This window comes from Oryctolagus cuniculus, chromosome 1, assembly GCF_051225735.1.
Source record: "Oryctolagus cuniculus isolate XC-2025 breed Fujian yellow rabbit chromosome 1, ASM5122573v1, whole genome shotgun sequence".
In the NCBI taxonomy this organism is placed as follows: Eukaryota; Metazoa; Chordata; class Mammalia; order Lagomorpha; family Leporidae; genus Oryctolagus; species Oryctolagus cuniculus.
The window spans coordinates 155181911-155208686 of NC_142867.1; the positions used below are offsets into that span (position 1 = coordinate 155181911).

Consider the following 26776-nt stretch of genomic DNA (forward strand, 5'->3'; position numbering starts at 1 on the left):
CCCCCCCCCAAAAAAAAAAAAAAACTGATTTCTACAATGTCTGTATTTGTGTTTGGATCTCATTGACAACTTACTGTGAAGTCAAAGTTCTCTACAACAGCAGTCATATTTAACTATGCGCTTTCTGAGTTACTCAGGAGGAAGGGAGGGGTAGGCATTGTGGTTCAGTGGGTTAAGCCATGCTTGCAATACAGGGATCCTCTATCTGAGTACCGCAGCACCACTGCTCCACTTCCAACCCAGCTCCCTGTTAATACTCCTGGGAAAGCAGTGGAAGGCGGCCCAAGTACCTGGTCCCCTGCTACCCACGTGAAGAGATCAGGATGGAGTTCCTGGTTCTTAGGTTCTGTCTGGCCCATCCCTGCTTGTTGAGACCATTTGAAGAGTGAACCAGAGAATGGAAAATCGATCTCTCTCTCTCTCTCTCTCTTTCCCCCTCCCTCTCTCCCTTTCTCCCTCTCTTTCAGTTTCTCCCTCTATATCAATCTGCCTTTCAAATCATACAACAAAAATGGTTCCCAGGAGTGAGCACTCAACTAGTTACAGGATGATTCTGTAAGCCACACCCAAGCATGCATGAATACACAAGCAAGCACACACTCAGCGGCAGCACACACACACACACACACACACACACACTCCTATCGCTGCCCTCCAGATGCAACACAGGCATCACTTACGTCTGGAGAGATGAACTGCTTCTCAGAACACTCTTTAAAGCACTCTGCTTAGCAATCAAAAACCGACTCTGCTTTGTTGGACACTAGAGGTCCTGATTTACATCTGGGTTTAGAAAGCTGACATCTCGTGCATACATACTTCACATGTAAATGCCTCGTCAGATCCCACAACCAAAGCAGAGCTTTGCCCCATCTTTTGCTCCCGGCATGGCAAGACTCAGCAGCTGCCTTCACACCCAGCTGACCAAACTGGAAACCTTCATGGACTGACTATTGCACAAAGGTGACTGTTCTGAAGTATAGGAACCTGAGCCCGCCACTGAATGATCTCAAAAGAAAGACAACCGCACAATCACTAAAGCTGTAGAGCTTAACCAACATTTAGGAAGGTCGAGGGAATAAACCCACGCGACTACCTCTTGCTACTGAAGTCACTTCAAAACCTGACGTAATCAGATTAAGTTTCAGCCTTTGCTATTCCGAAATTACAAGACTGGAAGAAAAAAATATTGAGAGTCTTTCGGGTCATTTATCTACCTTTTCCTACCTTTCCCTTAATACACACTCAGCTGTCCCTAAGAGTGTGTTAACGGTGCTGAATTGAAATGTCAGCCCCTTTTAAACGCTCTCGCTTCTCTCTAACGCAGAGAATACTTTGAGAGTCAAAAACGAACAAGAACTATCGGCCAAGAAAACTGCTTGGAGGAGTTGGCGAGCGTCACGCCCAAGCCCCTGGAGAGGCCGAGGCAGAGGACGCGGCTGCGCGCCACCGCGGCACCTGCGAAAAGCCACGGCCGAGGTGACCGTGCCGCAGCCCGGAGGGACCCACGGACGCCCCTCCGCAGACCCCGGGGTCCCCACCCAGCGTCGCCAGACTCCCGAGCCCCGCAGGCGGCCGGCTCATCACCCCACCCTGCGGGCCGCGCACTTCCCGTTCGCCCCGGCCGGTCAAGAACTGGAGTTTGACAGTGACACGCACCGAGAAAGAGGAAGTGGCGAAGGAGCCTTCCCAGCCACACTGTTTTCCGTTTTCTAAGGCGATCGACGGCCCTGGCTCCCTGGACAGCTTCGACGGGACTTGGCCATCGCACTCCCGAGAAGGTGGAGCGCATGACAACGTTGCAAACCCCAGCGCGACGCCTCTTTAACAAGTTTTTTTTTTCTTTTTTTAAGATCCTCGAAATCCTTTTGCTCTCCAAAAGTGATCCAGCAAAGCTAAGGACCCCGGCGGTGGGGAGTCTGACTGGGAAAGCGAGGCTCGGGGCCGGAACGCGCCCGGTCCGCCTTGCCAAGTGGCACAGGAAGCGCAGGGCACCGAGGCGGCCGGAGGACCCGGCGAGCGCCTGCCTTACCTGGTTTGACTGGTTTGGGAGGCGGCTTCGACATCTCGCTTCCTGGAGCGGTGACTCCCAAAGACCCCAACGAGAAAAGCCAACCGGTCGCCCAGTCAGCCTGCACTGCGGACGCCCCCAAAGTTTCTTTTTGTGTGATTGGCAGACCCAGCGCCTCCAAGGACCTGCGCCCAGACTCGGCTGCGCGAGGAACGGACGCGGTCAGAGCGGCCGGGCCCAGCGCTCCGCCCCGGCCCGCCCCGCCCCGCCCGCGGCCGGAGCCCTCCCGGGCGCGCGCCGGGCCGACGAGGAAGTGGCCGCCGGCTCGCCGCGCGCTAATTGGCTCCCAGGGTGGCAGCTTCGCCGCGGCTCGGAGCGCGGGGCGGCGCGCACGGCGGCGGGACCAGCAGCGACCGGGCGAGGGCGCTGCAGACACGCGCCAGGGCAGGTCTGGCCGCGCGCACCCGCGACGGAAGGGGGCCGGAGCCTTGCGGGAGCGCGCGCGAGGCCACGCTCCCCGGAGCCCCGCCTCAGTCCCGCCCCGTCGCGGACTGCAGCTGGCCGCAGCGTCGGACCCGGGTGGGCAGGGGCGCCTTCGGGGGCCGCCCCTACCTGGCCTGCTTCCTACCTGGGCGGAGCGCGGGGGAAGGCGGTGGGGAGTGGCGGGTCAGCGCCAGGCGCGCACTTGTCCGTCGCCTCTGCAGCGCTGCCGCGGGAGACGCGAGCCGGAGCCAGGTGAGTGCCGGCCTTTCCCCGCTGCACCGCCTCGCGGGGCCTGGGGGTCGTTGCAGAGTGGGTCTGCGTGGGACTCTGGCCTCCCGGAGCTGGAGAGGAGGACGCGTGCTCCTGACGGCGTGGGGCTTAGCGTCCCGTGCGAATCCGGGAAATGGGCGCGCTCCCCGCACGGGACCGCACAGGGAGTGCGGAGCGTTCGCAGGGTCGCACAGAAAGGTTTTGACGTCCTCAGGCCCACTATTGCCTGAGTGTGTTTCCTACGCTTTTTTAATGGCTGAAGAGAAACCAACAGTATTTCGTAGCACGTGAAAATTTGGTGAGATTTAGATGCAGCGGCCCATAAAGGTTCGTTAGCAGGCGGTCATGGTCCGTTTGTATATGGATTGTCTGCGCTGCCTTCACTAAGGACCGAAGGCTTGAGTAGCTGCCTGCGAAGTCCAAGACGGTTACTATCTGACACTTTACAGGAAAAAAAAAAAAAAAAAAAAGTGACCTCTGATCTAGCAGATTAAATCTCCCAGGAGGCTAGGGCTGTGTGCACAAATTCACCATAGCCTAGTCAGCCTTCTACGCTGGTTAAATATTTGGGGAAACAACAATTGAAAAGAAAAAGTATTTACGTAAGGCTGTATAGCAATGAGCTTTCAGTGTTTCTACGAGAGGTTGGTTTTTCAAAATGGAGAGTTGAATGGGAAAGGGGCCTGGATTACGTTTGCAGGAACTCCAGCCTTGGGAAATTTCTGTTTACCAAAAGGAAGCAAACCTTGAACAAGTAGGAAGAGGCTGCCTGTCTCTTGGAAGATAATCAAAATATCTGTTGAATACAATCAATGAGAAGTCATGAAAACATTTCACCCTTTCAAAACTGCCCGGCTCCCTTTTGATGCATTTGAAAGCACATTTTGTTCTCATGTTGTCATCTTGCAAACTGTTTGTGGCAGGCAATTGCTGTCTTCCCTTACAGTATGCTGATTCAGCACACCTTCCCCCTCCTCCAGGAAATATTCTGCAGTTTAGACTAAAAAATGTACCATGTTTACTAGTAAAATGCATTAAACATAAACACCAATTATGAAAAAAAAGACTCAACAACATTTGAGAGGCAGCCATCCGGCCTCATGGTTGAGACATTTGTTGAGAGGCCCCGTATGGGAGGCTGGGTTTGAGTCCTAGCTCTGCCCCCAGTTCCAGCTTCCTGCTTGTTTGCACCCCCTGAGGCTGCAAATAATGGTTCTAGTGATTGGGTCCCTACCACTCACAGGGGAGACTTGAGTTTCTAGGCCAGGCCATGCCACTGAGGCATTTGGGAAATGAGCTGGTGAATGGGAGTGTAGTGTCTGTGTGTGTGTGTGTGTGTGTGTGTGTTTCTTTGCCTCTCAAATAATGTTATGTATAAAGGGGCAGATGTTTGTCACAGCAGTTAAATTGCCACTTGGTTCACCTGTATCCAGTATCAGATTACCTGGTTCAAGTCCCAGCTCCTCCACTTCCCATCCAGCTTCCTGATAATGTGAACCCAGGGAATCAGAAAATGGTGGTTCGTGTATGTAGGTTTCTGCCACCCACGTGGGAGACCCAGATTGAATTGACTTCAGCTTGGCCCAGCTCTGGTTGTTGCAGACATTGGGGGAGTGAACCAGCAGATGAAAGACTTCTCTCTCTCTCTCTCCCCTTTCAAATACAATGAAATTAAAGGAAAGAAAAATATGGGTTTTTTTGTGTTGACTGTTGGCTGTCGTCATCTATTCTCTCTGTGCAAACGCTCTGCTATTGAGGAAAGCTTTGCATGCATTGGGAAATAAACTGCCTAAGTTTTACAAGAGGGTGGTATCTATGTCCTGGTGATGGGGAGCCCCGAATTACTGAGGCTGTAAAGCTCAAAAGGTTGTCTCTCTGGAAGTACCAAATGATTTACAGTTTGTAGTTAAGCTTGTGTTTGCTTCTGGAAGTCAAATGCTATATACATTTGAAACGTATAGATATAGATTGCCATCTATATCTATCTTTCATTCTTTCTTTTCTTTTCTTTTCTTTCCTTCCTTCCTTCCTTCCTTCCTTCCTTCCTTCTTTCTCTCTTTCTTTTTTAGTGGCAAGGAGAGAAACAGAGAGCTTCCATCCAATGGTTTACTCCCCAAATTGCTATGGCCCCAGCCCAGGCTGAGCCAAAGTAGGGAGGTAGGAATTCAACCCAGGTCTCGCATAGGTGGTAGGAACCCACTTAATTGAGTTATGAGCCCTGCCTCTGGGATGTGGTAGTCTTAACAACTAGATATGCCCATGGCTGATTGCCATATTTTTAATTTCAAATAGTTCATAAAGGAAGAAACAGGCAGTGAAATAATGGACCATGATAAGGAGGTAGATAATGCCAGACCTGCACTTGGAAGACTTGAAGTTGCCCTGTGCATCCAACATTGTTTTGTAAAATAGATGGTTTAAGGGATTGTTGGACCCACTCCACATCCCACCTGATCATTCAACCTAGACATCTGACTTGTTTCAACATGTCCCAGTTCCCCACCCATCTCCCACATTGTCGCCTGCTCATTGCTAACGAGATATGCCCAACATTTATCCAAACATTGCCTTAGATAGGTCCAAACTGCAAACTGATGTAGAGCCAGGGGTTCGTTTGGTAACAACTTGGATTTGACTGTGGGAATTCCCTCTTGAACCCCAGGGATTTCATAAGTAGGTTCTGGGCTCCTCTTTCTTTCTTTCTTTCTTTTTTTTTTTTTTTTTTTTTTTTTTTGACAGGCAGATTTTAGACAGTGAGAGAGAGAGACAGAGAGAAATGTCGCCCTTTCCGTTGGTTCACCCCCCAAATGGCCTCTACGGCCGGCATGCTGCGCCGATCCGAAGCCAGATCCTTCTGGTCTCCCATGAGGGTGCAGGGACCCAAGCACTTGGGCCATCCTCCGCTGCCCTCCGGGCCACAGCAGAGAGCTGGACTGGAAGAGGAGCAACCGGGACAGAATCCGGTGCCCCAACTGGGACTAGAACCTGGGGTGCCAGCGCCGCAGGCGGAGGATTAGCCAAGTGAGCCGCAGCGCTGGCCTGGGCTCCTCTTAATTTCTGAATTGCTACAGTTTCCACATAAATAACTCCTCCAAGTCTATTTCCAGTGTGTTATTTACAGGGTAATACCCTCACAGGTGAGAAGAGATGTGGCACTTACCACATGTGACCATTACTCCTTTCCATTCAGTGTTGATTTCCATAAATCAACACAATAACAATAATATTATGCATCACACCCTGATAGTAAATCACACATGTGCAAAATCCTGTGCTCTTGGTGATAAAGTGCTTTTAGTAGCTTGAAATGATGGGAAGAAGTTGACAGGATTGGTTCAGTATTGTTTCTGGCTTTTCCATGTGGCCTTATGCAAGCCCTTCCATTGTCTGGGCTAGTTTCCACTTCTGCAAAATAAAGTGGTGAACCAAGTGATCTTTGAGGCTATACTTCTCCAAGCTTGAGAATGTATGCTCCCACAAGCTTTCCAAAAATAAACAAGGTAGGGGCAAGAAATGGCAAACTTTTATGACATTTCTTCTGCAAAGTGAGGACATCAATCTACTATCATATACTAACAACAGAATTTCCTAAGAAATAAATCACTTACCATCAAAAAGTAAGGGAAATAACTCAGGATAAAAGACAGCCTCTTGGAGGCCGGTGCTGTAGTGTAACGGATAAAGCCACTGCCTGCAGCACTGCCATCACGTATGGGCACTGGTTCACATCCCAGCTGTTCCACTTCTGATCCAGCTCTCTGCTGATGGCCTGGAAAAGCAGTGGAAGATAACTCAAATGCTTGGGCCTCTGCACCTACATGGAAGACCCACAAGAAGCTCCTTGCCACTGGCTTTGACCTGGCCCATTGTGACCACCTGGGATGTGAACCAGCAGATGGAAGATCTCTCTCTCTTTCCATCTCTACCTCTCTCTCTCTCTGTAACTCTGCCTTTCAAATAAGTTTTAAAAATCTTATAAAAAATAAAAGTCAGCCTTCCTTTCCCCAAAAAAGAGCAGTTAGTTAGCAGACTTAGACTGACAGCAAAAATAAGAATAGAGTAAAATGAAATTCAGAAAAATTCCGACATAACTCTTTGACAGTTCTCATTACGTACAACTGTTCCCTTGGCACACGTTGGCAAAATTTGGATGTAAATACATGAGAATACTTCAAAAAGTTCATGGTGAAATGGGGTTAAAAGTAAGTTTATTTTGGTGCAAAAATTGAATCATATATTCAACACCTTAACTCCCAGTGAAATTCAAATGTTCATCTTGTTCTGCTGTTTGATTTTTATCTCAGTCGTTGAATTCTTATCCCACACGGGCTTGCTAATGAAAATGGAACCCAACCTTAAGCACTTGCATTCAGTTTGGAATACTCTGCATAAACTAAAGCCAAGGACCAACAGCCCTGTTCCCCAGGTCCCTCTCCAGTGTCCCTTGCGAGGGGAATGTGGACATGGCCAGGGATAGGACTGGGTAGCCCTGCTGGGAGCCTCCATCTCAGTGGCCACTCACTCTGTTCCTCACAGCTTAGGTCCCTCACTACCCAACCTAAGTCAACAGGAATAAAGAGCAAGACCTTTCAACTGGGTTCCTTCCAGCCGTGCTTCACCTATTATTCACGTGGAGATTGAATGGTCCATTTTAATAGCCAAGAACTACTTTGGAGAACCCTGGGGGCTGAACGTAAAACTGCCCTCCAGGGGTTGGTGCTGTGTTGTAGTAGGTTAAGCCTCTGCCTGCAGTGGTTTGTGTCCCGGTTGCTCCACTTCCAATCCAGCTCCCTGCTAATGGTCTGAGAAAGCAGTGGAAGATGCCCCAAGTGCTTGGACCCCTGCACCCACGTGGGAAAACCAGAAGAAGCTCCTGGCTTCAGATCGGCCCAGCTCTAGCCATTGCAGCCATTTGGGGAGTGAACTAATAGATGACCTCCCTCTCCCTCTGTAACTCTGCCTCTCAAATAAATAATTAAATCTTAAAAAAAAAAAAAAAAAAAAACTGCCCTCCATCCTCCAGACCAGGGGTCAGGCAAACAGCAGGTTATGACTTAAACCTGGCCCTCAACCTGAGCATTTGTAATCAATTTCATGACAGAAAACACCAGCTTTGAAAAAAAAAAAAAGGCAAAAAAAAAAAAAAAGAAAACACCAGCTTTGAAATCCAATTAAGGGAAATGGAAAAGAAATCCCAGTCTTCTCATTAGTAGGCTTGTATTACCATGAAAAAGAATATTATATTCAATTATGTAAAAATTGTGGTTTTTTTCTCTTGTTTTTAAGCCCTGCATGATAACCCAGATAAGTCTCAAATATTTACTGTCTGGCCTGTTTCCCAAAAAAACTTGCCTAGCCAGGGTCTAGGACCTAGGCTTTTGGGTAAAGAAATAGTCACCAGATACGTTTCTGTTTGCCTCTGGCCAGCAGGGACTTTCTTCTATTTCCCGAGAGGACAGGCGAGGCCAGTGAAGAGGATTCTCTGCCGAGTGGATTGTGCTTACTTACCCTGGAGATTGAATCCTGCAGGTGAAAAGCGACCTGGCTCAGAACGGGCTGAATTCCATAGGCCACACTGTGTTCCTGCCGCTCTTCCTTGCCCTTGTAAGCAGAGACGTTCAAGGGTGTATGCTTGGCTGTAGGGGCCCTTTCAGTTCACTTGGCATTGTTTTATGGGCCCTAGGCTCACACAAGCTGGTGGCACCTAGCAGCTGATTGACAGTAGGAAGCCAGTACAGCCGGAAAATGTGGAGCCAGGGTACTGAAGAGATGCTGCTGTTGTCCCCTCAGCTGGTACTTCTTGAATTTTTTTTAAAGATGTATTTATTCACTGGCAAGTCAGAATTACACAGAGAGAGAGACAGAGAGAGTGAGAGAAAGAGAGGTCTTCCATCCACTGGTCCACTCCCCAACCGGCCACAACAGCTGGAGCTATGTCAATCAGGAGCCAGGAGCTTCTTCCGGGTCTCCCACTTCGGTGCAGGGGCCCAAGGACCTGGGCCATCCTCCACTGCCTCCCCAGGCCATAGCAGAGAGCTGGATTGGAAGTGGAGCAGCTGGGTCTCGAACTGGCACCCAAGTGGGATGCCAGCGCTTCAGGCCAGAGTGTTAACCTGCTACGCCACAGCGCCAGCCCCAGTCCCAGCTGGTACTTCTAAATTTAGGACTCTTCCTTTTACGTCTCTAGACAAATGATAAGCCTTTGATTTCTTTCTTAATTTTAGGAAATATTAGGAAGACGTGCTTTTCAAAGCTAATTATGAAAACATTTGTCATTGGAATTGGTGGGTGAGTAATTTTGCTATCAACAGCTGGGTAAGACACTCAGGATGTTCAAAGGGTATTTTCCTGTGAACATGTCGGGGGAGGAGAAGCAGTGGGCATCCCAGTCCTGAAAAGAGCAGGCCACTGTGAGTAGGAAACAGTGGAGTGCTCGCTATGTAATTGCCACAGGAGGTGGAGGAATGTCCCATAGAGAAGGAAATGGAAGAGCCAGTCCACACAGTTTGCTTACTTCTATCTGTTTTCCGGAGCTAGCACCAAGGGCCAAGCCTAATTGGATACTATCTTGATTCAGGGTGACTTGTCATGCCCCTCTTGGGTGCTTCTTAAGCATGACCAGGGAGAACACATATCATTCCTTTATTGTTATATGCCTCTGTGGGCAGGTGGATGCAGAACCATGTCACCTCCCTTTGTTTCCCCCCCCACACTGAGGGTGACCTTATGTCCTGTGTTGCCTGAGCTAGTCCTTGTCGCATACTTGTTAATCACGTGCCTCCTCCCTGTCCAAAGGGCCCCCATAGTACCAGAGTCAGGTATGCAAATAAGACCTCACCAGCCACCATACCTCTTTCTTCTGAGTATATTCATAGTATGTGTGGCCCAATCAATACAATGTTTGAGGCCACTAAAATAAAAGTTTGCAGTTTGAGGGAGATCATTGTATTATTCTGCCACATTGCTATAGTAAGTCACCAATTAGAACGTTGATTGGTCAGACGCACAGAGTCTTGTTCTGGAGTTGAAAGCGGACCATTCCCAACCAGATGTCAAAAAAGAGCCTGGAAACTGAGGAGGCAATTACAAAATTCTCTACGGGTCCAATGTGACTTTCATTCTGCATGTGCATCAATAAAATTTCCCTCTTTTTCAAAATTTTTATTTGGAAGGCAGAGACACAGACAGATAGACATAGATCTCCCATCTGCTGGTTCACTTCCCAAATGCCCATACAGGCAGGCCCAGGTCAGACTGAGCCAGGAGCAGGGAACTCAGTCGAGGTCTTCTCTGTGAGTAGCAGAGATGTCAGGACCTGAGACATTACCTGCTGTCCCCTACAGTGCACATTAGCAGACGGCTGGAGTCAGAGACTAGAACTGAGACCCAAACCCAGGCACTCCAGTAAGGGATGCAGATGTCTCAGCCGATACCAGCTGCTGCACTAAATGCCCACCCTCCCTCTCTTCAATGTGCCGATATGGTGTCCTCTCTAGAAGCCTGGCTAATGCATTATTGCCATATACACCAGGTGCTACCTATAACTCCCTAAAAAGCCGCTTTTCCACTGTCTTCCCTTTAGCAAGTGCCATGATTTTTTTTAGTGCTACAGCTTCTGGGAAGCCCATGCTAGACTCAGCTGCAGTGCCTCCCATGCCTGCCCCTTGTCCTTCCTCCACATCCTCTGAGCTGCATCATCCTTGTGTGCAACAGAGACTCCGATTATATGGACATATAATTTTTTTTGTTTGCGACATGGTAATATATACCAAAAAAAAAGTTCATGGAAAATGGAGTTAAAAGATAAGTTTAGAGGCAGGTGTTTGGCCTAGCAATTAAGACACCCGTATCCTGTATCAGAATACATAGGTTTTACACACACCTTCAGCTCAAAATTCCAGCTCTCTGCCAATAGAGACCCTAGGAGGCAGCTGATGGTTAAATTGTTGGGTCCCTGTCATCACACTGGAGATGTGGATTGAGTTTCTGATTCTATCCTGACCTAGTCCTGGCCATTGCAGGCATTTGGGAAGTGAGCCTGTGAATGGGAGTACTGTCTCTTTTTACCTCCACACAATCCCCTGCCATGTGTGTGTGTGTGTGTGTGTATGTGCCTGTCAAATAAAAAAAAAAAAAAGTAAGTTTATTTTGATGCAAAAAACTTTGAAATCTATGCATAGTTTTTTCAAGGTACGCATTTCCCTGACTATTTTGAATGCCACTTGTATACATGAATTTTAAGCATTTTTTAATCAAAGCAAACATCTTTTAATGTCCTTTTCTACAAACTTGTTTAAAAATTATTATTTCTATTTTATTTAAAAGGCAGAGGGAGAGAAACAGGAAAGCAGAGATCTTTCATCTGCTGGCTTACTCCCCAAATGCCTGTAACAGCAGGACTGGACCAGGCTGGTCTCTCATGTTGAGGGCCGGGACCTGGCTACGTAAACCATCATGTGCTGCCTCCCAGGCTGTGCATTAGCCAGAAGCTGGACCAGAAGCTGAGTAACCAGGACTTGAACCGGGAACTCAGATATGGAATGTGGGCATCCCAAGTGGCGATGTAACTACTGCACCAAACACCCACCAAGTCCACAAACTTTTCAAAGTATACTTGTATGTTTTCTGTTAACATAATAAATAGCAATAGTCAGTGAATATGAAATATTCAAAGATATGAAATAATAATGAGCATCAGTGATGCTTCAGGATGTCTCCTAAACTGCAACATTATATGAACATACCTGTAAATTCTGTGAGAGGAAAAAATCATGAGTACTTTTTTTTTAAAGATTTATTTATTTATTTATTTATTTGAAAGAGTTACACAGAGAGGAGAGGAAGAGAGAAAGAGAGGTCTTCTATCTGCTGGTTCACTCCCCAGTTGGCTGCAACTGGCTGGAGCTGCGCTGACCCAAAGCCAGGAGCCAGGAGCTTCCTTTGGGTCTCCCACATGGGTGCAGGGGCCCAAGGACCTGGGCCATCCTCTATGCTTTCCCAGGCCATAGCAGAGAGCTGGATCGGAAGTGAAGCAGCCAGGACTAGAACCAGCACACATATGGGAAACCAGCACTGCAGGCAGCAGCCGTAACCACTATGCCACAGCGCCGGCCCCCATAAGTACTCTTAATACTACTACTGTAGGTCGGCGCTGCGGCTCACTTGACTAATCCTCTGCCTGTGGCGCCGGCACCCCAGGTTCTAGTCCTGGTTGGGGTGCCGGATTCTGTCCCGGTTGCTCTTCTTCCAATCCAGCTCTCTGCTATGGTCCAGGAGGGCAATGGAGGATGGTCCAAGTGCTTGGGCCCTGACCTGCATGAGAGACCAGGAGGAAGCACCTGGCTCCTGGCTTTGGATTGGTGCAGCGCGCCGGCCTTAGCGTCCATTTGGGGAGTGAACCAACGGAAAGGAAGACCTTTCTCTCTGTCTCTCTCTCTCTCACTGTCTAACCCTGCCTGTCAAAAAAAAAAAAAAAAAAAAACACTACTACTGTAGTACATTTTGTAATGTACTACAAAGAATTACTACAAGCTGTATTACAGGAAATACAGCTTCTATTAGAATTTAGTGAAAATAAATGTGTAATTTATTTCCCATTCAAGTTCACCAGTATGCTGAATTCTGTCCACAGACCCTTTGGAGGTACATGAATTTCAGGATAAGAAACTCTTTAAATAGAAGATAAGATCGTTAAGTGCCTCCCATGTGCAATGTAGGGTGCTGGGTGCTGGGAAACCAGATCTAGCGAGGAGATGGTCAGGTGCTCCTCACTTCCTCCATGGCACAGGCCATGCAGAAGGAAAAACAACGGATCTGGTGTGCTCAGCTTCAGCAGACCTCCCACCTAATGCCAAGGTAGAGAGAGGTGGGGAGAAGGACACATCACACTGGAATGGGAATTCAGAGTAGGCTAGAGTACGATAAGCTGCTCTTCTGTTTTTGCACTACACTGAAAGAAAATTACAAAGACCAAATGCAGTTGTGTGTGCTTGCGCTAGGATATGCCTTCATATTCTGTGTCGCATCTAAATCCTGTTTTGCCAGAGACAAAGATTGTTTGCTGGAACAGAATAGCTGTATGTTTAAGTTGTAGTATTCCCTAGTTTACTTCTCCATAGCTGTTAGTAACCGTCCCTGCCTGATTATTTCTTCCCATGTAATTACATCATATCTGCCAGGGCCCGTGGTTTTGCCAACAGAAAAAGCAACATCTATGAACGAAATCCATTTTTCTTAAATAGCAAATATGGTTTTTCATTTCTGTCATTTAAAGGTGTTTTATGCTTTATAATGCATTTTCCTTCTTGAAACTCACTGTTCTTTCCTTTTGGGTCAGCGTGACCAATGGTGGGAAGACAACACTGGCTAAGAGATTGCAGAAACACCTGCCAAATTGCAGTATCATATCCCAGGATGACTTCTTCAAGGTATCTGTGAAACTTCATAGATGATTTCTTAGCCATAAAAATGTTCACTGACAAAGTTAATTGAATAATATCCAAAAAGTTTCTTGGAAATAATGTCTCTTTACTGTTGGTCGCTTTGGTGCTATGGTGTTAGGTGTCCACTAGATGGCACCATGGATCAGTGCTGATCTTTGAATTTATCCTCATCCAAAGCATTTGTGAAAGGCTTATCTTCTTTTTAGACTATAATTGTACTTTTCCTGCCTGCACCCTATTTTAATGTGTACCTTATTATTTTTCCAGCCAGAATCTGAGATAGAGACAGATAAAAATGGATTTTTGCAGTATGATGGTAAGTAGGTTCTACTCAAAAAGGTTGCATGCTTGTGTTTATTTTGTTCTTCAAATCCAAAGAACTTCATGCTCTATGAAGACAATGTTTTTAAATATACTGCTGTACTTTAAACCTGCCTTTTTAGGTGTCTGGTGTGTGTTCAACTATATAAATAAGCAAAATAATTCCCCCTGTTTTATATTGAAAACTGACTTTAAAATGATAGTTTTTTTTTCCTGAGGCTGAGGTGAACTGGGTTCAAAGTCCCTCTTCCTCTGTGCTTTCCTTCCAGATAGTCAAAGTGCAAGGCAACTTTTCTCTCTCTTTCTCTCTATTTTTAACTGCTCAGAAAGGTATGAATATTTTTAGATGGATTCATCTGCTTCCTTTTCCCCAAAACAAACACTGTTTTGAAGTCAAAGGATTAAAGTGTATCAAAAAACATTTACTTTCCTGTAGAGAATATCATGCTAACAGACTGTGTCTATTTTGTGGTTTTATTAACTGGTGTAACAAGATAATCATCCAGTTCTTATGCATACTGGCAACAGAGGGAGCTCTTTTAAAAAAATTCTAAAATATGTTCTTTATGTTAAACTTTGATAACCTTGGAGGCAAAATGTTATGAAATCAGTTCTAACAAGACACATAACAGTCTTAAGAGAGACAAAATCCTTCACTCACTGTGTTCTTGTGTCTTGAGTTACAGCTCTTCCAAAGGTTAGTAAGGAAAGATTATCACAAAGAAGAATGAAACAAGGAAAAATGTTTTTCAACAATGAACAAAGAATTATTATGCCTGCTTGTACATTCTTGTGAACTGATAAGAAAAACTGTTATCCCAGCAGGGAAAAAAAATGGTCTAAGGTTATGAATAAGCTAGTCACAGAAGCAGTAGATGAATTGACTAATAAATGTACAATAAAAAGTCAGCCTTGAAATAAGTCAAAGAATTGCAAATGACATTTTTTCTCACCAAGTAAGTAAAGATTTTTAAAGCAATGATAATTATCTAAGAACACTGTGGGCTCAATAAAGCAAAATCTTTCATGCACTTCAAATGGTAGTATAAATTGGTATATTCTTTTTTGAAAGGAGATTAAATATATGTCCCAAAGACTGTAAAATATTCATGCTATGAGTTCAAATATCCCACATCCAGAAAATATCTTCAGGAAAAAATTGAAATCTTTAGGAAAATGTACAGATTTAAAGTGAGTCAAGGTGATATTGAGATCTTTAGGATCACTAAAAGAATAGTTTTAAAATGTATAACAAGGCATAGAAGAAACAGTAGAATAATTGCAATCCAGTTAATAAGTAGGAAAGAAGCCACAAACAGAAATCAAAAAAATCAAAGGGTGGTAGACAAAAAATGAAAGGACAAAAACAAAATAATAGTAAGATGATAGATTGAAACAAGAATATATTAGTAGCTACACTAATTAAAAGAAATCAAGTATTCCAAGGGTTTTTAGACTGGATTTTTTAAGCCACTCTAAGCTCCTTAAAAAGAAGACTTAAATCAATTGTTAAATCAACAACAGGAGTCACTGTGTACCTACTCCCCATGTAGGATCTCTGTCCTTAATGTGTTGTAATATGATAATTAACGGTAAAACTAGTCGTCAAACAGTACTCTGTACTTTGTGTATCTGTGTGAGTGCAGTCTGTTGAAATCTTTACTTAGTATATACTAAGTTGATCTTCTGTATATAAAGATAATTGAAAATGAATCTTAATGAAGAATGGGATGGGAGATGGGGTGGTTGCGGGTGGGAAGGAGGTTTTGGGGGGAGAGGCCACTGTAATTCGAAAGTTGTACTTTGGAAATTTGTATTTATTAAATAAAAGTTGAAAAAAGACTTAAATGTGAGGACATAAGTAGATAGTAAAGACTAGAAAAAGATTTAACAATGGAAACATGTTCTGAAAGAAAATGGGAATAACTGTACTGAATATACTAGTGCCAGATAAAGCAAACATTAAGAGAGAGGACATTACTAGAAATAAAGATGGATAAAGGAGCCCATTCAATAGGAAGAAAAAAAGAATTTCAAATTTGTATGTACCAAGACCGGCGCCGTGGCTCAATAGGCTAATCCTCCACCTTGCGGCGCCGGCACACCGGGTTCTAGTCCCGGTCGGGGCGCCGGATTCTGTCCCAGTTGCCCCTCTTCCAGGCCAGCTCTCTGCTATGGCCAGGGAGTGCAGGGGAGGATGGCCCAGGTGCTTGGGCCCTGCACCCCATGGGAGACCAGGAAAAGCACCTGGATCCTGGCTCCTGCCATCGGATCAGCGCGGTGCGCCGGCTGCAGCGGCGGCCATTGGAGGGTGAACCAACGGCAAAGGAAGACCTTTCTCTCTCTGTCTCTCTCTCTCACTGTCCACTCTGCCTGTCAAAAATAAAAAAAAATAAAAAAAATTTGTATGTACCTAATAAAATCAAAATACAATGAGGGGTGCTGTGGCTCAGTGGGTTAACCCCCTGGCCTGAAGCGCCGGATCCCATATGGGCACCATTAGAGAGCCAGCTGTTTCTCTTCCGAACCAGCTCTCTGCTATGCCTGGGAAAGCAGTAGAAGATGGCCCAAGGTCTTGGGCCCTTGCACCCACGTGGGAGACCCGGAAGAAGCTCCAGGCTCCTGGCTTCGGATCGGCGCAGCTCCAGCCATTGCAGCCAACTGGGGAGTGAACCATTGGATGGAAGACACTCTCTCTCTCTCTCTCTCTGGCTCTCTTCTCTGTGTATAACTCTGACTTTCAAATAAATAAATAATGTTTAAAAAAATACAATGAGGAAAAGCTGACATAACTAAGAAGAGAAACTGACAAATCTAGTTAACGTGGGAGACTTTCTTTCTTTAAGTTTTTTTTTTTTTTTTTTTTTTTTTTTTGACAGAGTTAGAGAGAGACAGAGAGATAGGTCTTCCTTTTTCCGTTGGTTCATCCCCCAGTGGCCATAGCTACAGCTGGTGCACTGCGCCAATCCGAAACCAGGAGCCAGGTGCTTCCTCCTGGTCTCCCATGTGGGTGCAGAGCCCAAGCACTTGGGCCATCCTCCACTGCCCTCTCGGGCCACAGCAGAGAGCTGGACTGGAAGAGGAGCAACCGGGACAGAATCCAGTGCCCCAACCGGGACTAGAACCTGGGATGCCGGTGCCGCAGGCAGAGGATTAGCCTAGTGAACCGTGGTTCCAGCCAATTTATTTATTTTTATTTGAAAAGTGGTTACAGAGAGAGAGAATGAGAGAGATCTTCCATTTACTGATTTACTCCCCAAATGAGCACAATGACCAGACCAGGGCTGATCTAGTCCAAAGTGAGGAACTCCATCCCTATCTCCCATATGTTGTTTTTGTTTGTTTGTTTGTTTGTTTGTTTTAAGATTTATTAATTTATTTGAAAACAGAGTTAGAGAAAGGTCTTTTATCAGCTGGTTCACTCCCCCAGAAGGCTGTAATGGCTGGAGCTGTGCTGATCCACAGCCAGGAGCCAGGAGCTTCTTCTGGGTCTCCCACAAGGGTGCAGGGGCCCAAGGCCATAGCAGAGAGCTGGATCAGAAGTGGAGCAGCCAGGACGCGAACCGGCATCCCTATGGGATGGCGGCGCTGCAGACTGGGGTTTTAACCAGCTGCTCCACAGCACCGGCCTCTCTTATATGGCTTTCAGGGACCCAAGTACTTGGGCCAGCTTCCACTGCTTTCCCAGGCACATTAGCAGGACACTGGATGGGAAGTGGGGCATCCAAGACCTGAATCAGTGCTCAGATGGGAAGCCAGCGTTGCAGGTCGTGGCTTGCCCTGCTGTACCACAAAATGCCAGCCACTCCAAACTTTTTTCTGCCTTGCTTTCATATGTTCTTATGTTTGTTTGAAGTGCTTGAAGCGCTGAACATGGAAAAAATGATGTCAGCTGTTTCTTGCTGGATGGAAAATCCAAGACACACTCAGCAATCGACAGACAGGAATGAGGAAATCTCCATTTTAATCATCGAAGGTTTCCTTCTCTTTAATTATAAGTAAGAATCTCCCATCTAATACTGACTCAGAATGAATAGGCAGAAACCTTGTGAACTCAGTGTGCTGTTATTTTAGGCCGTTTGATCCTATATGGAATAGAAGCTATTTTCTGACCGTTCCCTATGAAGAATGCAAGAGGAGGAGGAGGTGAGTTTCAAAGTCATCTTTGTGGGTTATCATACAAATGACAGCATTTAGGGAAAACAAGGGATGCACCACTATAAGCGGTGCATGTAGGTCATTTCTCAAAGGATGCCTCAACTCATTCATACAAGGGGCAAAACGTTTTTCCATAAACATCAATCCTCATGGAAAAATGCAAATCAGTTTTCTAAGAAAAGAGTCATTGGGGCCGGTGTTGCAGTGTAGCAGGTTAAACTACTATCAGTAACTGGCATCCTATGTGGAAACCGATTTGAGTCCTGGCTGCTCCACTTCCAATCAGACTCCCTGCTAATATCCTGGGAAAGCAGCAGAGAATGGCTCAAGTGCTTGGGTCCCTGTACCCATGTGGGAGACTCAGATGAAACTTCTGGCTCCCAGCTTTGTCCTGACCCAGCCCTGGCCATTACGGCCATTTGGGGAGTGAACTGGCAGATGGAGGATTTCTCTCTCTTCTTCTCTTTCTGTAATTGCTTTTTAAATAAATAAAGTACATCTTTAAAAAAGAAATATCAAACTATTTCAGCCCATTTTTCCTAAATCTTGAAATGAAGAGATCCCATTTGATTATTACTAATTAATCAGATGGTGTTTATGATTTTAAGTTAGTGGGCCTGTTTTGTATTCTACTATAGCTACAAAGAACACCAATCAGTTTAAAGCTTACATTAACATATCACATCTCCATCATTTGCAGTAATATTTGTCTCAATCTCTTATAAAGCACTAGAGAAGGGAAAATATTATGAATGATAGTGAATTATAAAGTTAATTTTTAGATCTCAGAACTAGATCCATTTTATTGTCTTTCTAAGTGCTACTGAGTCTAGAACATGTAATTAATTGTGTTTAGTCTCTGAATGATTTTCTCATTATCCTGACCATCCTTAGTTTCTAGTGACATAAAGTTTGTACATGTTTTGACAGCACAAGAGTTTATGAGCCTCCAGACCCCCCTGGGTACTTCGATGGCCATGTGTGGCCCATGTACCTAAAGCACAGACGAGAAATGGAGGACATCGCATGGGAAGTTGGTAAGTGCCTCTCCTTCCACATGAGGCCATTGCTTGTCATTTGTCTCAAAGTACAGAAAACAAAGGGCTTGGGAAGCATTTTTCTCATGTACAGGTTATAAAGGGATGTTTTAAGGAGCAACTTCTGGGTGTTGCATTATAGACATTAGCTGGACCAGCTGTGACACCATGCCCCTGGGTGTTCACTGCCCAGTGTTCAGGGGAGTCTGATTTGAGGAGGACTTTCTTTTTTCTTTTCAACTGATGGATAGTATATATGTTTATGGGGCATGTATCTGCATACAATGTGTAATGATCAAATCAGGGCCATTAGCGTTTCCATCTTCTTGTGCACTTATCATGTCTTTGTGTATGGAACCTTTGGACTCCACCCTTCTGGTTCTTCATAAGATATATTGTGGATTGTATTGTTGGTTTTTTTTTTCCTTATTCTACTTGAGAGGCATATCAGGAGAGCAATCTCCCATCTGCTGGTTCATAGCTGCAACAGTTGGCACTGGGCCAGACCAAAGCCAGAAGCTGGGAACTTAATCTCTGTCTCTGATATGAGTGGCAGGGAACCCAGGCATTTCCACGTGGGATATGAGCATCTTAACCATTATGCCAAACGCCTACCCATGGTTGTTGTTTTAAACTAAACTCAGATGAGTTTAACTGGACAAAGGGATGTGGGTTAGGGGAATGGGCGATCACCCCAAACAGTGCGTTTGGCACATGAAAATGTCAAGGGACAAGAAGGAAGGAGCAGCACCTGAAACATGTGTTCAAGTAGAGAAAACCAAAGGAGACTTGATACAGGCAGTATCTAAAACCTACAAGGCCCATTGGCCAGTTAAGGGTTTCAATCATTATCCTTGTAGAAATGTACTCTCTGCAGAAAGGTTTTATGCAAGGACATAGTTGGTACAAATTCTTGTTCTAGTAAGCTCCCTCTGGCTGCGTGTGGGGGATGGAGTTAGAGGATACAATACTGGATATATGTGCTCAAAAGAACCGAGTGATGGAATCAATACAGAAAAATGACAGGCACCACGGAAACAGACATGTTATTTCAGAAAAAAAAAAAGTTGCAGATCTGTGAATGAGGAATCCAAGTCCTATCTGTACATAATGAAGTTGAGGTCCTGGGAGGCATAGTGCAGTGACTGGGAGGAAGGCATCTGGATTTGTGTGCCCAAGCTAAGAACAGGTCCCTGGGATACAGAGCTCTATACCTTCTGCTATATCTAGCAGAAGGATGCTAGATAGGCAGGCTTTATTCTGACACACACTTTTCAGGACAGGGGGACTTGTCCATGTGGTGAGAAGCCTGTTGGATCCCAGGTTAGGTGGCGATGTCAGAGATGTGCAGATATCAGAGAGCCCAGCCCCAGAGCCATTGCTATGGTTCTGGCTGCTCTGCTTCCGGTTCGGACCACTGCTTACAAGGATACCCTCTTACCATCCTTTACTCCCTCTCCAACAAAAGCACAAATCTAACCACGCTGCCCCACACAGATATCTTCAACAGTCTCTAGCTCTTCCAAAGAGACATTTGGGCTTCTAAAGACTAAGATACAGCTTTGCTCTAAAATCGCCTCTCTCATCTGTCCTGCCTTCCCACATTCTATGCATGCCAAACTGGGCCTCTTTTTCTGAACCAGCAAAGTTCTCTTGTACCTCTCAAGCCTTGAAGTTTTCCAACAGAAAGTACTTTTCCTTCCATTAACCTGGAGAACTGTTTCCCCAAAATTGCTTCTGCTGGTTTTATTAAAAATTCATACCCTCTGGGCCTCTAAAAGTCTTACTCAGCACATATTTGGCAGAGCCAGACCAATGCATGACTTAAGAAGCTTCATAAGTGATCCTGACACATAAGCTGTGAAATTATTCCCTTAAAATGACTCTTTAGGACAGGTGCTCTTCAGTGCTCCTAACATGCCATAAATATAATGCCAGTTAACTCTCTTCTTTCTTTCCTATACTTTCCTTTTCTTTCTTTCTAATTTAAATCATTTATTTTCACAGCAGTAGTACAGATTTTTGTATAACAAATCAAAATTTTTTATGTGGCTGTGCTCTATTTCTTTCTTTAATTGCTATTAAATTTTCTTTCTAATTATGGTCTTGGTTCTTCTGTTAAACCTGTTGGCACTTGCAAGAGATGCCAGGTGCGAAAGTAAGCACCCTTTATTGGTAAGCCTGTTCAATTGAACTGCCTCCTTTCCCCCTTCTCAGTCTACCTAGATGGGACAAAATCTGAAGAGGACCTATTTTCACAAGTATATGAAGATCTAATACAAGAACTAGCAAAACAAAAGTGTAAGTATTTTCCTATCAAAGTGGATAATAGAGGAGGAACAACAGGAAAATATTTCCTTATAGTTCCAAGAAGAGCCTACCAGAATGCTAATGTAGGAATGATTGTGTTCATTCCACCTTTGCTTTGAAAATAACTTAGAATCAGAGATTCTGTGGTAATGGGAGCCTTTATTATTTTATCAGCTTTTGGGGGTTGAAAATATTTACTCTTTGTTACATCTTTTAAGGATGTCTGTGTTAGTTGGTTTAATATTTTTAGTAGATGTCTATCCCAAAGTGATTGAAATTATCTTTTGGGCAGCATACAACTAAAATACTTTTATTTTAATATGTTTGACACTCCATTTTTCCTTTTTTTTGTTTGTATTTATTTATTTTAAAGTCAAGAGTTACAGAAAGAGAGAGAGGAGAGACAGAGAGAGAGAGGGAGAACTTCCATATGCTGGTTCACTCCCTAAATGGCCGCAAGGGCTGAGGCTTGGCCAGGCTGAGGCGAGGAGCCAGGAGTTTATTCCGGGTCTCCCCCATGAATGCAAGGGCCCAGTCACCTGGGCCATTCTCTGCTGCTTTTCCAGAACATTAGCAGGGAGCTAATGGAATTGGAGCAGTTGGGATTCAAACCAGTGTCCATATGGGATGCCGGCACTGCAGATAGAGGCTTAATCTGCTATGCTACAGCACCAGCCCCTTTTCTTCATTTATTTACAGATTTTTTTATTCCTATTTTCAAATGCATCAACGATAAACACAAGCTTTTAAAATCATTTACCGAGTTTTTTTTTTTTTTTAAGGTTCTCATATTAGACAGTACGTTTTGTAAGTGATAGAAATCCACCTTAGTTTGGCTTAAGCAAAAAGAATGTACAATGGTAGTAGTGGCTTCAGCCTCAGCTGGATTAAAGAGCTCAAGTGTGGCCTCCAGGGCTCAGCTACAGTTCTGCTTTGTGTTTGGGTCTTTTTGAAGTCAGACTCTGTTGACAGAAGTGATATATGTTGGTGGCGTCTTCCTCCTAGGTCCAACAGCCAGCTAGAACTTCTTAAAGATTGCCCTTGAGTTAATAAATGTTGGAGCTGGGCATCAAATACAAGGAGATTCATATGCTCTTCTCACTGATTTTGCATATGTTTAAAATTCTTTATCTTATACACTTTTTGAAAAAGTAATTTTTGGCTTTAGCTAAGTTGAAAAGTCTCAGGGAAGGTTTTGATTGGCCCTTCTTGGGTCACATGACTTGCTAAACCAGTCATGTTGGCCAGGATGATGGTTCATAAGTCTCATCTTGTAATTAAATTTATGACACCTAAGACTTCCTGATTTAAAAAAATTTCCAGGGCCGGCGCCATGGCTCACTTGGTTAATCCTCTGCCTGCGGCCCTGGCATCCCATATGGGTGCCGAGTTCTAGTCCCGGTTGCTCCTCTTCCAGTCCAGCTCTCTGCTGTGGCCTGGGAGGGCAGTGGAGGATGGCCCAAGTGCTTGGGCCCCTGCACCTGCTGGGAGACCAGGAAGAAGCACCTGGCTCCTGGCTTCGGATCGGCACAGTGCCGGCCATAGCGGCAAGTGAACCAACGGAAGGAAGACCTTTCTCCCTGTCTCTCTCTCTCTCACTGTCAATAAATAAATAAGTAAATAAATAAATAAATAATTTTTAAAATTTTTCCAAAGGGAAAACAGAGCAGGAAGTAGGAACCAGAAGAAGATGGATAAAAAGCCTTCTGGGAGGGCAAAACAATAGATCTATTTGCTGGGGTATTTGAATTACATAAGTTAAAAGGATTTCTGTGGCTAATACAGGCAAGATGCAATCATCACTTGGCGCAAGAGAAGACAGCATGAGTCACTCCAGCAGTGAAGAGTATTACGTGTTTTTTTGGTGAGATGAACTGCCTAGCCCAACTGTCATCTCTCAATAAAAATTAGATTTCCTATGTCTTCGGTAAATTCCCTTCTGACAAAAGGAGTGAGCCCAACAAGGCAGCTCCTAATTTCAGGATCAGCCCGTCATGTGGGCATGAACACATTTGAAGGAATTTCGGAGTCATTTGAACATTTCTTCTTGCAAGTAGAATTTATAATCCATGCTAGATATGCCCACCCACCGCTGCCATCTGTTACTTTGATGAGTAGCAGGTCTCCCACGGTGAAGCTCCGGGTGCTGACATGAGTAGATGTAAAGTGTAGGGTGCAGAGGAGGGCTCAGCCTGCATAACTGAAAGCACCTGAGGCAGAGCCACTTCTCTGAGAGTTAATGACTCCCCTGTCTGGCCCTAATGAGGTGCTTCAGATGTGTTTTAGCTGCTGGACACCCACCTATATCTCCATGTTGTCTCAGTAGTGGCTAATGTTCAGGTCTGATTCTTCCTCACTGACTACATCATACATTGGAGTTTGGCCTCATAATCTATCTGCTGATAAAAATAAAAGGAGACCTGGTCATGTAGTTCAGATAAATGGCACCCAATTCCATTCCAAATCCAGCCTTTACCATCTGTTCCAAGGCCCAAGAGCAGCTGGTGTGTTCTGACAGTTGCTGCAAGCCCACCAGGAAATACGTTTCTGTGTGTGAACCAACCTTCTGTTTCCTGGTCTGTGTGCTAGTAGCAAGCGAGGAAATATTCAGTTATACCATTTAAGGCTCTCTTGTTTATGTTGTAGATATTGGATAAAGTTTAAAAAAGAAAAAAAAAAAACAGAAACAACAGAAAAGACAGAGAAACAGAAGCACATCAGTTTTTCCTACCTCAAGATTTATGATAGTTTTTTCTCAGTTGCATAAATAAGTTACTGTGTTATTTATAGTAATCCTTCACCTTTCCTAGTTCTTCTATCCATGGTAACCTGGCAAAGTTGGCCTGGAGGGAGCCTCAGCATAGCCTGGTTTAACCTTGAGCGTGAGACTTTGCTAGCTGAGGAAGCCTTTTTGTCAAGTGTTCAAGGGACCACTCTCCGCTTTTTTCTCATAACCGTCTCACAAACCTGTGTGGGTAACTCCATTCTAAGTATTTAAGACTATAATTATGATAAGGGGGTAATAATGAAAGGAGAACTAAAAGAAATGAATTGAATTGTAATAAAACTACATAACTGGGAAAGTAAGCGTATGAAGTCATACATTTAAGTCAGTCCTCATTTAAATCCAAAATTTGATGCAAAATTTTATCATTACCTATCATCACTATAACAAATGAGTGTTGCCACCAGGGATGTTCCAATTCATTACTTAAATGTTTATTTTCCTCTTAATTTATAAATGCATTTTTAAAATTTTAATATAAAAGTAAAAAGGAATAAAATATCACCTGTGTTCCCAGAACTCAGCAAAGTTGATGAATTTTAATGAGTGTGCATCTAGTCTTTTTGCTGTTCACATTACTTTTTATGAGACTTACTAGGACAATGGTTAACCAGCCATGCTTATTTCTGCTTCAAAAGTAATACTTAATATTTACACAGATTTCTTGAGTTAATTATATAATGAAATTGACTAAGTATCACTCCCAGTTAAAAGATTCAAGGCTAAGTTCTGTTTTGTACACTGAAGTGAAATCCAAGACTTGACATTGACATTTTAGTACAGAAGAAAGATGCCACATGTCTAGTTCCAAATCAAAGGAATAAGAAATTGCAAAATAAAAACTTAGTTATCAAATGTTTGTATTTTTCTATACTTGATCTAAATTATGATTTATAGTTATAATAATATAATTATCTAGCATAATAGTCCAAATTAACACATTTTCCACTTACTGGATATTTAGTGTTTTTACAAATGTTTCATCTGCTGTAACAATATCTGCACATGTTCTTGGTTTTCTTTTTGAATTAATTCTATTCCTGGAGTGTAATTCAGACCTTGTACTTGGTTGGCCAAAGGGTATAATCATTTTTATATCTTACATATTTTATATCATATTTATATCTTACATATTTTATATCATATTTATATCTTACATATTTCAGACATGAAAAGATTAAAATATTTGTATTCTTCAACATGAGATGCATAATAAGAATGTTGTATGCTTATCACTGAATTTCTAAGCCAAATCAAGTATTCAGCTATGTTTCCTTCATTTAAGAAAGGAGATTAGAGGCTATACTACTGCTTTGCCCACATCAAACATAGCATTCCACAATTATATGGCAGCCAGCCATCTTGGAATTACTCTTCTGGTCCTCAAACTTTTTCATTCCCTGAAGTCAAGGATCATTATTCCTGTTGTAAATGGTGTTGGTGTTGGATACCTGATATATTAAGATTTGCTTAAAATGTTATGTATGGTCTAAAATAATTGGAATTGATTTAATTCTTTACAAGAAAGCAGCATTTTTTACTTCAGAAACCTTGTTATGTTAACATCCTTAGATTTCTTGTTGTTGATGTGAAGATTTACTAAAATGAGGATAAGAATTCTCCATTAATTTCTTTTTATCTTTATTTTCAAGGTTTGCAGGTAACAGCATAAGGATGCAACGCAGCAAACCCTTTCTGAGGTGAATTAGGAAACTCGAAATATTTAAGATCCTTAACCAAGGTGTGCTATGTACTGTGGTACAGTGATTTTGTATGATTTTTCTATCACACATGGTTTCTGCAACAGCTAGTACAGGAAGTATCCATCCCAATGGACAGGAATCCAGTAATGAGCTGCTTGCTCTCACTGTAAGTGGTACATCGGCATAGCACAGCTCATAAACAAGGAGCAAGCTCCTCTATAACAATGACTGCTAAACTTTTCTGACTGGAACCCAGAGTAAGAAATGAGCATTACATCACAATCCAATCTATATATAATCCAGTGTATGTGTGTTTATGTAATGCATATATGTGTGTAGGTCTGTAGCTACATAAGGATCTTGTAAAAGTTCATGGAAAATATGTATTATAAAAACTATGTGCAAATTTAAGCATTTTTCTATACCAAAATATACTTATATTTTAATCCCATCTTTCCTTGAATTTTCTGAAGTACTTTGTATGTATGTGTACATATACACACATCGGGAGCTACAAAATGTTGGCCTTATATATTATGCACTAATTTTTTTCTATTTTTAATTTTTAAAAATATTGATTACACCCACTTGGTTTGGAAAATGCTGCTCCCTACCATCCCACACCAATGCTCGCCATTTTCAAATTACCGGGAGTAGCAGTCACACTGAATAAAGTACCTGTTTACTACAGGTTTTTATGTGTTTTGCTGTATTTTCCTTTGCATTGTATTTTAATACCATTGTGTCTCTTATGCTGAGACTTTCCCACAAATAGAGGAATTTTCCTGTGTTTCATTTTGTTTTTGTCAAACCAATGGCTTAATATAAAAATAGACAGTTATTCCAGTCAGTAATATAGGGGACTTTTCTTTGAAAAGCATGAGCAGACATTCTGAATTCTGTGACTTCTTGATTTTTCTTTCAATATTGGAATTTAAACTATGTAAATATCAACCTTTTCTTTGTTAATAAAAGATTTTCTACAGCCATCTCAATCTTTAAAAAAATAAAATATAATTTTACATTATCATAAAACATTTTCTACAGGCTCAGTCATCTCTCATTTTTTATTTCTAACTAGTTTGCACACAGTGATGTTTGGGGGGATTCTTTGGGTCCTACACACTACAAAACTCAAAAGCAGAACCTTGGCCTGAATTACAGTTCATTCACTTAATATCTGTATGACTTCTATCAAGAAGACATATTTCCTCTTTCTAAGATGGGGATATTGAGAATACTCTATGAGTGTAGGG

The 26776-nt window shown here is 43.6% G+C and overlaps 2 protein-coding genes across 9 annotated transcripts in view; one reads left to right on the forward strand and one right to left on the reverse strand.

Annotated features, from left to right (window-relative positions):
• The window catches only part of OSTF1 (osteoclast stimulating factor 1), a 60631-nt gene extending 58396 nt beyond the window's left edge, over positions 1-2235 (reverse strand). For both annotated transcript variants that reach the window (XM_089336718.1, XM_051846611.3), the window contains exon 1: positions 2033-2235. Coding sequence is in view for 1 of the 2 variants with exons in the window: in XM_051846611.3 (XP_051702571.1) it covers positions 2033-2066 (34 nt within the window). In the remaining variant the exon portion in view is untranslated. The remainder of the gene's footprint in view (positions 1-2032) is intronic.
• NMRK1 (nicotinamide riboside kinase 1) lies at positions 1044-26555 on the forward strand. 7 transcript variants are annotated; one of them, XM_002708211.6, is made up of 9 exons: positions 2287-2746; positions 8989-9052; positions 13101-13191; positions 13474-13522; positions 17384-17525; positions 17602-17673; positions 18616-18722; positions 20940-21023; positions 25470-26555. In XM_002708211.6, exons 2-9 carry the CDS (start codon positions 9024-9026, stop codon positions 25487-25489), a joined length of 594 nt encoding a protein of 197 aa, XP_002708257.1. In that variant the 5' UTR covers positions 2287-2746; positions 8989-9023; the 3' UTR covers positions 25490-26555. The 7 variants fall into 7 exon arrangements, 5 of the variants coding, with proteins under 5 accessions (XP_051702563.3, XP_051702565.3, XP_002708257.1 ...); XM_089336707.1 differs by having other exon boundaries at positions 17384-17503; positions 17586-17673; XM_089336711.1 differs by lacking the exon at positions 2287-2746 and adding an exon at positions 8195-8368.
• The last annotated feature ends 221 nt before the right edge of the window (positions 26556-26776 follow it).